Source organism: Prionailurus bengalensis, chromosome E2 (genome assembly GCF_016509475.1).
Source record: "Prionailurus bengalensis isolate Pbe53 chromosome E2, Fcat_Pben_1.1_paternal_pri, whole genome shotgun sequence".
In the NCBI taxonomy this organism is placed as follows: domain Eukaryota; kingdom Metazoa; phylum Chordata; class Mammalia; order Carnivora; family Felidae; genus Prionailurus; species Prionailurus bengalensis.
In genome coordinates this window covers 6324848-6337388 of record NC_057352.1, presented here as the reverse complement: position 1 = coordinate 6337388, position 12541 = coordinate 6324848, and the positions used below count along the sequence as shown (strand labels likewise).

At 44.2% G+C, this 12541-nt stretch overlaps 2 protein-coding genes across 2 annotated transcripts; both read left to right on the top strand.

The window, feature by feature from the left end:
- Window positions 1–227: 227 nt before the first annotated feature.
- LOC122494799 (vomeronasal type-1 receptor 4-like) lies at window positions 228–1710 on the top strand. The gene has a single exon (XM_043600249.1). The coding sequence runs from the start codon at window positions 660–662 to the stop codon at window positions 1599–1601; it is 942 nt and encodes a 313-aa protein (XP_043456184.1). The 5' UTR covers window positions 228–659; the 3' UTR covers window positions 1602–1710.
- A 7939-nt stretch (window positions 1711–9649) lies between these two features.
- LOC122494808 (protein FRG2-like-1) lies at window positions 9650–12018 on the top strand. The gene is made up of 4 exons (XM_043600255.1): window positions 9650–9862; window positions 10138–10212; window positions 10435–10515; window positions 10781–12018. The coding sequence occupies exons 1-4, from the start codon at window positions 9682–9684 to the stop codon at window positions 11344–11346; spliced, it is 903 nt and encodes a 300-aa protein (XP_043456190.1). The 5' UTR covers window positions 9650–9681; the 3' UTR covers window positions 11347–12018.
- The last annotated feature ends 523 nt before the right edge of the window (window positions 12019–12541 follow it).

Below are 12541 nucleotides of genomic sequence, written 5' to 3'. Positions count from 1 at the left end.
ACAGATGTGAGATAACATCTCATTGTGGATTTGATCTGCATTTCCCTGATGATTAGTAGAGTCGACCACCTTTTCATATACTTGATCATTCATATGTTCTTTGGAGAAATGTCTATTCCTAAAGTTGCCCATTTCTTAATTGGGTTATTTGGTGGTTTCTTCTATTGAGTTGTTGGAGATTCTTACGATTTGTATATTAAACCCTTGTCAGATGAGTGCTTTTCCATAGACTGCCTTTTCACTTTAGTGATTATTTCCTTTGCTCTGCAGAAGCTTTTTAGGTTTATATAATCCCACTTGTGTTTTTTTGGTTTTGCTGCCTCTGCTGTTGCTATCAGATCCAGGAAATCATTGCCAAGACCAATGCCAAGAAGATTTTCCCCTATGTTTTCCTGAAGGGGTTTTACAGTTTCACATCTTATGTTTAAGTCTTTCATCCAGTTTGAGTTGATTTGTTGTGTATGGTCAAAGATAGGGGTCCAATTTCACCCTTTTACATATGGATATCTGGTTTTCTCAACACCATTTCGAAGGAGAAACTAATGATAAGTGGAGAATATTGGATTTTAGTTGACAAGACGCATGATGCCCACACCTCATATTCCCATGCAGGATCCTCTGGTTCTGAAGATAAATCTCAGTGACTGGAAACCGGCAGAATGGCCTCCAGGGATTTGGTCATAGGAGTGATCTTCCTAACCCAAACTGTGGTCGGAATCTTGGGGAATTTCTCTCTTCTTTACTATTATATCTTCCTCTCTTTCACTGGGTGCAGGTTGAGGCCCACAGATTTGATTGTCAAACACCTGGTTGCAGCCAACTCGTTATCCCTCCTCTGTAAAGGAGTCCCCCAGATGATGGCAGCTTTCGGGTGGAACAATTTTCCAGGTGATTTTGGATGCAAACTTCTTTTCTATCTTCACAGAATAGGCAGGGGTGTGTCCATAGGCAGCACCTGCCTCTTGAGTGCCTTCCAGGCCATCACAATCAGCCCCCAGAACGCCAGGGGGACAAAACTTAAAAGGAAAGCTCTCAAATACATTGACTTCTCTATATTCCTGTGCTGGACCGTCTACATGCTGGTAAATATCATTTGCCCTATCCATGTGACTGGCAAACGTAACAACGTGAGCATCTCAATGAGAAAGGATTTGCAATACTGTTCGGGGACAACTGATAACAAAATCACACAATTGCTACATGCAGCGTTGTTATCATTCCCTGATGTGTTATGTTTGGGGATCATGGTCTGGGCCAGTGGCCACATGGTCTTCATCCTGCACAGGCACAGGCAGAGGGTCCAGCACATTCACAGCACTAATGTCTCCCCCGGATCGTCTCCTGAGTCCAGAGCCACCCAGAGCATCCTCGTCCTGGTGAGCACCTTTGTGTGTTTCTACTCCCTCTCCTCCATCTGCCAAGTCTTTATTGCTGTTTTTGATAATCCCAGCTGGTTGCTGGTGAACGTCTCTGCCTTGATCAGTGGATGTTTCCCAACTGCCTGCCCCTTTGTTCTCATGAACTGTAACTCCTGTGTGTCCAGGTTCTACCTTCCCTGGCTGAGGAACACAACATCCACGAAAGTGATAACAAATGCGTAAATTGTACGTTTTTGCACAGTGTACAGTTGTTACTTCATTCATTCCCCGAGCTGCCAGCATAATGACGCAACAATCACACCCCAGGAGAGTGGTCAGCAAGCCAGAATGAGCATCTGTCCCAAAAAAAAAAACAATCAGTGGTAATAGTAAATGTAAATGAAATATTAATGCAATTATTATGAAAATACTTATGTAACTGAAATTTTGTTCACACTTCCAGTGAAAGAGTTTGGAATCTGTGCAATTAAAAAATGTTCCTGAAACAATCTAGAGATTGTGAGGGAGTATTTGAGTGTTGTAATTTTTAATTTGACATACTAAATATATCCAGAAATTAACTACGCTTGGAGTTGTTGGAAAAGTTGCAAGAGAAGTTAACATGTGAGACGGCCATTCAAGAAAGTGAAGAAAAGAATGTTCTCAAGTAATAATGAAGTAGGATGGGGTGATGGTGGAGTGCAAATTCAGGTTCAGTTAGGAACATTTGGGACTAAGTTATAAAATTTGTAGTTTAAACCTTAGGGAGACAGTAATCTTTAAAATATGATGACATGGAGGGATATTAGCACATTTAAGGCATTTAACACAGAATGGACAAAGGGACCTGGGTTGGGACAAAGGAGAGCACAAAAACCTGTTGTCACTGATGAAAAAAGTGAGTGGGTGGCAATTTTAAAAAACACATCAGGCAACCTACTGAATGGGAGAAGATATTTGCAAATGATATATCTAATAAGGGGTAAGGGGTGAATGTTCAAAATATATAAGGAGCTCACACAGCTCAACCAAAAAATAATAATAATCTGATTTTAAAATGAACAGAGGAGTGGCATCTGGGTGGCTCAGTTGGTTAAGTGTTTGACTTTAGCTCAGGTCATGATCTCAGAGTGTGTGAATTCAAGCCCCACATCAGGCTCTGTGCTGACAGCTCAGAGCCTGAAGCCTAGTTCAGATTCTGTGTCTCCCTCTCTCTCCCCCTCCCCTACTCTCACTCTGTCTCTCTCTCTCTCAAAAATAAATAAACATAAGAAAACTTTTTTTAAAAATGGACATGAGGGGCGCCTGGGTGGCTCACTCGGTTGAGTGTCCGACTTCGGCTCAGGTCATGATCTCACAAACTGTGAGCCCCATGTCGGGCTCTGTGCTGACAGCTCAGAGCCTGGAGCCTGTTTCAGATTCTGTGTCTCCTTCCCCTGTTCATGCTCTGTCTCTCTCTGTCCTCAAAAAAATAAAGGTTAAAAAAAAAATGGACATAGGACCTGAATCGACATGTTTCCAAAAAAGACACTCACATGCCCAACAGACACATGAAAAGATGTTTCATATCACTAATCGTCAGGGAAATGCAAATCAAAACCACAATGAGATATCATCTCACACCAGTTAGAGTGGCTAGTATCAAAGATATAAGAAATAACAAGTGTTGGCAAGGATATAGAGAAAAGGGAGCCCTTGTGCATTATTGGTAGAAATGTCAGTTAGTGCAGCCACTTTAGTGGCCACTAGTAAACAGTATGGAGATTTCCACAAAGTATTAAAATCAGAAATATAATACAACCCAGTAATTCTACTTTTGAGTATATGCCCGAGGAAAATTAAAACACTAATTTGAAAAGATACACACAATGCCGCTGTTTACAGCATTATTTACAATAGCTAAGGTACGGAAGCATTCTGGGTGTCCATCAATAGATAAAAATGGGATATAGATACATGATGGAATATTACTCAACCATAAACAAGAATGAAATCATGTCATTTGTGACAACATGAATAGACCTAGAGTTTATTATGTTCCATGAAATAAGTCAGACAGAGAAGGACAAATACCATATGATTTCACTTATTTGTGGAATCTAAAAATCAAAAGAAATGAATGAATGAACAACAACATCAAAAGAGACACATACTCACAAACACAGAGAATGAACTGGTGGTTGCCAGTGGGGAGGGTGTAGAGGGATAGATGAAAGAAATGAAGGGGACTAAGAGGCACACACTTTCAGTGATAAAATAAATAATCCATGAGGGTGGAGAGTTACAGCATAGGGAATATAGTCAATAATACAGTAACAACTGTGTGAGGCGACAGACGGTGACCATACTTATCATGGTGAGCATATCAGAATGTACACAGTTGTCAAATCACTACGTTGTACACCTGAAACTAATATGATATTATGTGTCAACTCTACTTCAATTAAAAATTTAAAAAAAGGAAAAACACCCAAATACATGCCATCTGGGATAACCTGGCATGAATTTGTAGAAGGTAGGTTTTTCTTTAAAGTGTGAGGATGCCAGTTGGCCATGTTGGAATGAGGGAGATTTGGGAGGAGCACCCTCAAATGTCTAAGGTGAGGAAGTAAGGGGGAGGCTTCCACTTTACTGAAATTCACTTCAATGGATAAAGAAAATGTGGTGTATCCATATACAATGGAACATTATCCAGCAACACAAAAGAAGGAAATCCTACCATTCGCAACAACACAGATGGCTCTCGAGGGCATTCTGCTAAGCAAGATAAGTCAGATAGACAAAGATGCATATATGGCATATATGATATTGTTTGTATGTGGAATAGAAATAAAACCAAACTCCTAGACACTAGAATGGTCATTGACAGGGATGGGCGCCAGGGGAGATGGGGAGATGGTAGTCAAAGGGTACAAGCTTCCAGTTATAAGATGATAAGTTCCTGGGGTTCTAATGTACAGCATGGTGACTATAGCTAACAATACTGTGTTATATACTTGGAAGTTGCTAAGAGAATAGATTTTAAACATTCCCAATACACCAAAAAAAGAATTACGTAACGAGATAAAGGTCTTAACTACCCCTGTTGTGGTATTCATTTTGCAATATATATGTGTATCAAATTGTCACGTTGTATATCTTAAACTTGCACAATGTTACATGTCAACTGTATCTCAATAAAACTGGGAGGGAAAAACACTCATTGTCTTCATGGTGCTTGCTTAACATATTAGAATCCCTTCCGTATTGTGGGAGGATGCCAATAGTTTTGCTTCTATTTTTCTTTTCTTTTTCATTTTTTTTTTTTGAGAGAGAGAGAGAGCACATGCAAATGGGGTAGGGGCAGAAAGAGAGATAGGGAGAAAAGGATCTTAAGCAGGCTCCATGCTCAGCATGGAGCTCAGTGTGGGGCTTGATCTCATCACCCCGGGATAATGACCTGAGCTGAAATCAAGAGTCCAAAGCTTAGCTGATTGAGCCACCCAGGAGCCCCTCTATTTTTCTTACTTGGACCATTCCTGCTGGGCACTGCAAACCTTGTGCACACTGTGACTGCCAGCATGGCAGTGAAATTGGGGTCCTGGCCAAAGTGCTTGGGTGCAGCATGGGGTGCATCAATAAGTCCACCTCCCATCCTAAGGCTGGTTCATGAGCTAAGAGAGAATTCAGTTCAAGTCTTTTTTTTTTTTTTAAGTTGGAGAGAGACAGAGAGAATGCAAGTGGGGGAGGGGAGAAGGAGAGGGAGAATCCCAAGCAGGCTCTGTACTGTCAGCACAGAGCCCAACATGGGGCTTGAACTCACAAAATGACGAGATCATGACCTGAGCTGAAATCAAGAGTCAGATGCTCAACCGACTGAGCCACCCAGGTGCCCCTTCAAATCAAGTCTTTAGATGGAAGGCTGGATGGATCCACATGGGCAGATATCATCTCAGGTTTCCTGACAGGTCAGATCTATTCCTGGATATGTGGGTAGGCGTCAGCCTGGTAGGATGTTGTAGAAAAACACCAGTCAAATAAAATATGTTTTACCCTCAATGAAGAGTAAAAAGACATCTCAAAAACGGAAAAAGAGACATAGGACCTATGGAAACATTTCACAGTAAAAGAAATGCAAATGGTCATTTCACATATACAGAGGTATCCAACCTCAAGGGGTGCCTGGTCACTCACTTGGTTGAGCATCCGAATCATGATTTAGACTCAGGTCGTGATCTCACAGTTGGTGAGTTCCAGCCCCAAATCAGGCTCTGCGCTGGCAGCACAGGTCCTGCTTGGGATTGTGTCTCCCTCTCTCTCTGCCCCTCCCCCACTTAGTCTCTCTCTCTCTCTCAAAATAAATAAAAATAAACTACAAAACTAGAAATTTCAGCATACATATTCCTTAAATTTTATAATTTTATTTTATATTTTTATATATTTTATATGCAATACAAAATTAAAATATATGTAATATAATATATAGAAATTTAAACATTATATACTAAATATGTATCTGTTATATATAACATACAAGTTATATATATCATATATATTTACATATATTATACAATTTAAAATATATGTGTTATAGGGGGACCTGGCTGCCTTAGTCAGTGGAGCATAAAACTCTTGATCTCAGGGTTATGAGTTTGAGCCCCACATTGGGTGCAGAGATTACGTGAAAGTAAAATCCTTAAAAATATGTTATATATATATATTTCATATATTTATATAACATAAAATATATATTTACGTATACAATGGGTAAATTTTTATGTATTATTATATTCTATACATATATTATTATTATTTATCATTTTGCGTTCCTGAGTGAGGAACCCTGAAAACTATTGAGCTCTTTGTATATTTCTATTGAATCTCCGTCTGAGCTTGGAGATGGCTGTGCATGCAGAACAAAGAAAAAGACATCGGATTCCAGCGTCCTCGGATTCCAGTTCTAAGAATGGCTTCAACCACCCAGATTCCTCACCTTTGCCTTTTTTGCTTCTGTCAGTCTTGCCAAGAGGCCCGGGGTCTGGAGTTGCTGAGGCTTCCTTGGTTCCAGGTTCTTCTCCTCCCTGGAGGCCGAGGGCTGGGAGACAAGGGCCCCAGCCCAGCCCTTCAGGGGACATCTCCTGGTCCTCGCCATGTGTCCACAGGCCTGATAACAGTTCTTGCACATTATCTGTGGGTCGAAGAGGACAGTGGTCAGTGAGACAGCATCAATCACAGGCAGTTTTCAAAGGTTCCTATCAGGACAAGTGTTTTGATTTGGGAATTGTTTTTTCTGGAGGGGACACAGACATGTAACCTGTTAAGTGTCTGGAACTTCATGATGCAATCAATAGTCATATCCGCAACTCATTTTATTTTATTTAAAAAATTTTTTTATTTAAGTTTTTATTGAAATTCCAATTCACAACCTATTTTAAATCGGGAACCAAGGACAAAAGATCAAAAGGTCTGAGGAGGATGATAATGGCTCAGCTGTCCTTGCAGTTCAAATTTTGGATGCCGAGCAAACTCCATGGGACATACTGAATATGTCCAGGATAATTGAGAAAGGATGAGGCGGACCAGAAGCCTCCCCCTCCAGCTGGCCTTTTTACTGCCTGAGGAGGCCCTGCTCAAGCTTTGGAGCTCACTGCACCAGCTGGAGACAATCCACTTTGATTAATCACTCTGAAGATATAAAGGGATTATTTCCTGTTTATTTTCCTCTGCATTTTTATTTCATTTTTATTTGTTTTTTATTTTGCCACACATCTGATATCATCAACTATAATTTGATGAGTGTCATTTCCAAGCATTTAAGATATTTTAACACATATGTACCTATTTTTTAAATTATATATTGCTTTCTGCAAGTGCAAGATATGTATACACATCCATATACTGTTCAATTCTGTATCATGACTTTTCTCTCAATTGTTTCTGAAGAGTCTCCCTTTCACACATATACCTGTAGTTCATCCTGTTTCAGCACTATTTGCCATTTACTTGGACTGGACCTTTGGTTTCAATCTCTGATCCTATTCAAGGGGATTTATGTTGTTTCTAATATTTTCCTTCCACTGGCAATGCTGCCACGAACATACTTGGCCCATGTTCTTGTTTGCTATGAATTCCCTGTTGCTATAAACAGAAAGTGAGGAACCAAATTTCTGGATCATGGTTTTCAGGCATCTTTATATTTAGTCCCCATATTGTCCCCTGAAGGGGTTAAACCAATCACAACCCACACTAACCCTGGAGGAGAGTCTTCAATTCCCCACATCCTTGGTACACAGGGTAATGTCTGAATTTTTACTACTTATATGCATGTGAATTGGTGATGTTGTTTATTTCCATTTGTTTTATTGTAAGCAGTGCTGTACATAACATAACATCATATTCATCACAGTCTTACTAACACGTGAACTGTCCTTTTGAATATCTTATTCAATTCACTGTGTATTGTTTTTCTTTCCTTTCAATGGGTAGACATTACTTTTTATATATTCTGGATATATTTCTCTCAAAGTGATGGGAATTGCAAGTATGCACTTCCATTTTGTACCTGGCCTTAAATTATATTTTCAGACAGAATGTACCAGATAATAAGTATTAGTAATGTAGGAACTTTATTTAGATCCTGGTTCAAAACAAACAAACAAAAACAATTTAAAAATGTGTTTGAGTAATTTGGGAGAATGTGACTATGAACTGGGTATTAGATGATATTAAGAAACTAAGGAATAGGGGTGCCTGGCTGGTTCAGTCAGTAAAGCATGTGACTTCTGTATTCAGAGTTGTGAATTTGAATCCCAGGTTGGGTGTAGAGATTACTTAAAAATAAAATCTTCAGGGGCGCCTGGGTGGCTCAGTCAGTTAGCCGGCCGACTTGGCTCAGGTCACGATCTCGCGGTCCCTGAGTTCCAGCCCCACGTCAGGCTCTGTGCTGACAGCTCATAGCCTGGAGCCTGTTTCAGATTCTGTGTCTCCCTCTCTCTGACCCTCCCCCATTCATGCTCTGTCTCTCTCTGTCTCAAAAATAAATAAACGTTAAAAAAAATAAAAAAAAATAAAATCTTCCAAAAAATAAAGTAAAAAGTAATTTGTGTTGTAATAGACTGGGAGTCTTTTTTTTTTATCTTTTATATCCTCGAGTAGTTATTTACTAGAGATGAATTTTATGGCTCGCCTTTGGTTGATTACAGAAATCCTGAATTCCACGATTTGCACTCAAGATTCCAGCTCCATTTCCCATCGAACCCCCATTCCAAAGGAGAAGTTTTCAGTGGATGATACAAGAATGGCAAAACACCGACACATTTTGAGGTGGCCTTAAAAAACAGATTCACTTTATTTTCTTTAATTGTGTGAATGCTTGAAATTTCCATATTAAAACCTTTAATGAGGGCACTTGAGTGGCTCAGTCAGTGAAGCTCAGGTCTTGATCTCAGGGTTGGTGGGTTGAAGACCCACATGGTGCTGAACACTGTGAGTGAGGAGCCTGCTTGGGATTCTCTCTGCCCCTCCCCCCACTTGCACGTGCATTCTCTCTCTCTCTCTCTCAATAAATAAACTATTAAAAAGGCTTAAAAACCTTTAATGAAAATAAATCAATATTGGCGAACTATCTTCACCGTGAATTATTTTTAGTTCATTGCTGGTTTCACTTTTATATAAACATGTGGTATTTGTCAGATGTACTTATAGGTAAGATTGACTTGTTGATGTTCCTACAGTGACATCTAGTCGTTAAAGGTCCAGGCAGAGTTTCGCTCTCTTTGGCCAAGAATGGAAACACAGGCTAGAAATACGCCCTTTGCATCAGAGGGGTCTGGTGGACATTTTTTTTAAGTCCGATTTTCCTGTGACTTACTCAGAACGAAATTATCAGTGAGAAGAATACTGACAATACATGTTTTCCAACGATAGGGAAGAAATCTTTCTGATAAACCTACCTAATCCCTGTATTCCTGGGAAGAAGGAACACAAATCCAGCAGGGTCTTAACTAGTTGTGGGTGGGAGTTGGACCAGAAGTAAGACAGGGAGGGGTCCCCAGCCTTCCAGTCCCTCTGCCCCCCGGCTTTGTTGTCCCGCTTTTTGTCACCACCACAGGCCCCTGCAAAAGGCTCCCCTTGGCTGAGTGGGGCCCCCCACAGGAAGCACAAGCGGCCACGTTCCATCTCTCGCGAGAGCCCAGGTTCCCGAGCGGCAGGAAGGTGGAATTTTTCCAGCCAATAGGAGCGAGCCACGCCTGCGAGGGCGCCTATAAAAGGCAGGTGCCAGCGGGCAGTCTGCACTTGGGAGACCTGGCGGGGTAGGGAGAAGGCAGTCCCCGGGGGCTTCCAGATGGATTCTGGAACTGAAGGCTCAGAGCCCCGCAGCTCATCCGTGCGACACCCCACTGACCCGCCGCCCTGCCACCAGAACTCGTTCCCAGAAAGCGGCTCAGATGTGGAGGAGAAAGCACTGGAAGGGAAAGAGGAGACGTTACTGTCGCCGTTGAGAGAGAGCCGCACCCAAAGGCGAGGTAGGAGTCGGGTGGGTTGTGTGGGGGGGCTGGAAGGAGGGGTGGGGGTCAGGGTTGTATTCGGAAATCGGTGGTAGGGAACATCACCCAGCTCCAGGGAGGCTTTGAGAAACGGGGCATTGATCCCCTGGGACCAACTTGCTCAGGTTCACCTCGGACCCTGGCTGAACAGCCTCTGTTGAGAGAACCGTCCACAAATCGGGGTCTGGGATGGACTAGAGGGTTCTGCGGGCCTCGAGAGAGGCCACTCGCGCAAACGGCCTCTTTTCCCCCAGGGTCAGAGCCCAAGACAGAGGAGGAGGATCCCAGGGAAAGTGAGCCCAAAAGGGACAGCTGCATTTCCGGATCAGGTGAGAGCTGGTTTTGCTGGGGAGGGGGCACAGGACGTGGGGCGGCTCAGTCTCCCCGGTCAGGGAACTGGAGCTCGGTGGCACCCTCGCACATCCTGGGCTCTAGGAAGAGCTGGGAACCTGGCCTTGGCTGCCAGCCCCGGTCCTCGCGTGTGCAGGACGGATTAGGGCCGCGAGGGTGTCGGCCCGAGGCGGTCACCAAACCTCTGGCCTTGTCCACAGAATCGGAAGGCTGCTCCAGTTGGGAGGGCTCCGGCAAGAGGAAAGCCATTTCCAGCGACAGCACCTGCCCCCCAGCAGCAGGTAGGATCTTGCTTTGGGGCGGAGGTGCGCGGAGAGGAAGGCAGGTCAAGCACGCGGGGCGTGGGCACAGAGGGTTGTTGAGGGGCTGAATCGGGTGAGGAGGCCCTGGAATCCAGGGAGCTCTGGGGGACCCGTGCCGGGCCTGGCCTCGCCTCGTCCCAGAGCCGGGGCAGGAAGGCTTAGGAGGCCGGCGGGGTTCACCCGAGGGGGTGGGGTCCCCGGGAATCCAGCTGGCGGGGCGCTCGGCCACGTGCTGCCTCCGCAGGGGCCTCTCCAGCAGGTGAGCGCAGTGTGACTCCGGGAAAGAGGAAACGGACGACGCCGGACTCGGGCCAGGGCAGCGAGAACGAGGAGACCGCGGGTGCCCAGCGCAGGAGACGCGGGGCGCGGGGCGCCGGGCGCGGCCGGCGGAGCAGGTGCAGGTCCCCGGGAGACCGGCCGCCCCCACTTCGGAAGAGGCTGGTGACCGCCGTGCGCGCCCTGTCTGAGGCCGTCCGTCAGGACGTGGCTGGGGCGTGGGAGCAGCGGGAGCGTTCCCCGCTGACCTGGGAGCAGCGCTCGGGGCTCGGGCGGCTCTGGGCGCCTCTGTGCGCGGCCTTGCGGACCGTCTACACCATGGCCAACCAGGCGGCCTACGTCTTCCCTGCAGAGAGCTGGCTCGTCCCAGCCCCGCCGCCGGGCCCCCGGGCTCCAGCTGGGGATACAGGAGAAGCCCGGGGCTCCCCCCGCGAGGGATACAGGGCCTCCCCTCCCCGGGTCGGGAGCGAGGCCGCCCGCGCCCCGGAAGGCACCCGCGCTGGCGCAGAGCTGCGCGCGCAGCCCCCGCGGTGAGACCAAGGCCCTGCTACCGCCCACACTGCGGGTACCGCGCGTGTCAGACTTGGGGCGCTCGGAGCAAAGGCACTGCAAACACCGAGTGCGGAGCTGACGAGCTCGTGTCCGATTTCGTGTTAGGCACTGTAGTGTGTTTTGAGGGTCTTGGGATGGCCGAGCATTATTTCTTGATGAGAACAGGTATTGGGTGTAATTCCTCTGTTGTTGCCAACGTCTCGCCAAGTAAACATACTTCTCTCCTCCCCTTTGATCCGAAAAGGCGCTAAGTCTTGGGTCCCCTGCCTCCAGTCTTGGAGGACTGAAGCCACAGGCCTGGGGGAGCAACTATGTGGAGGGATGGTTGTACTGTTCAGTTTGGTGAAGTCACCATGTCGGTTTGTCCTTCGCTCTTCAGTTACTCTATATGAAACCTGGTTCAAGATACATTAGTGTTATTGACCGTATGTGCTTATTCTCACAGCTGGCTCATATGCCAAATTTTAAGATTTCTTCTATTTTGCAGATTTCAAGTTATCCTATTTATGAAAGGATATTAAATCCAAGATAGATGCTGTCATTTAATATATATTTTTATGTACTTTCCAATTTGTATTTTACACTGGGATCATGTAGTCTTTCATCTATAAATGTGCAGAATTTTATGTAAGCAAAATAAACCTTTTTCCGTATTGTCTTGTCCTTTGGTTCCTAATGTCTACATAACAACGATAAAAATGCTGCTCATGGATTGTAGGTCTTAGATAATTTCATATTTATCTAGATGGAGTTTGTTTTATGGCAAGTGAGGGTTAGGAAGGAGACTGTTTTCTTTTCACCTCTACTGCATTTCCACCTCGACTTTCCTACACCTAGCAGCTCTTATTGTAGGACGGGGATAGCAGTTAATTATCCCACTGAATGGGGCAATTCAATTATAATATATTTAAATCAGTTTGAACCCACGCCCTGGCTTCAAATTATACAAAACAAGTGCCTGCATGTGTACAAAAAATTACAATTGGCAAGTTACATTTGGGGATTGGAGGTGCTATTACCAAAGGATGAAAAATAAAATTTTAAAATAATAAAATAATACAACAAAATAAAATAAAAAACAGAACACCTGGGAATAAATCCAATAAAAATGCATCAAGTGTATATGAGAAACCATATAATATTTCAGAAATATATGAAAGTAGACATAAATATAAAA

Bases quoted from the DNA above. Each gene is read 5' to 3' on its own strand.
- LOC122494799 (XM_043600249.1), top strand. From the start codon at position 660: ATGGCCTCCAGGGATTTGGTCATAGGAGTGATCTTCCTAACCCAAACT.
- LOC122494808 (XM_043600255.1), top strand. From the start codon at position 9,682: ATGGATTCTGGAACTGAAGGCTCAGAGCCCCGCAGCTCATCCGTGCGA. The intron at 10,213-10,434 runs GTGAGAGCTGGT...CCTTGTCCACAG, and splicing joins CAGCTGCATTTCCGGATCAG to AATCGGAAGGCTGCTCCAGT. The intron at 10,516-10,780 runs GTAGGATCTTGC...CTGCCTCCGCAG, and splicing joins CACCTGCCCCCCAGCAGCAG to GGGCCTCTCCAGCAGGTGAG.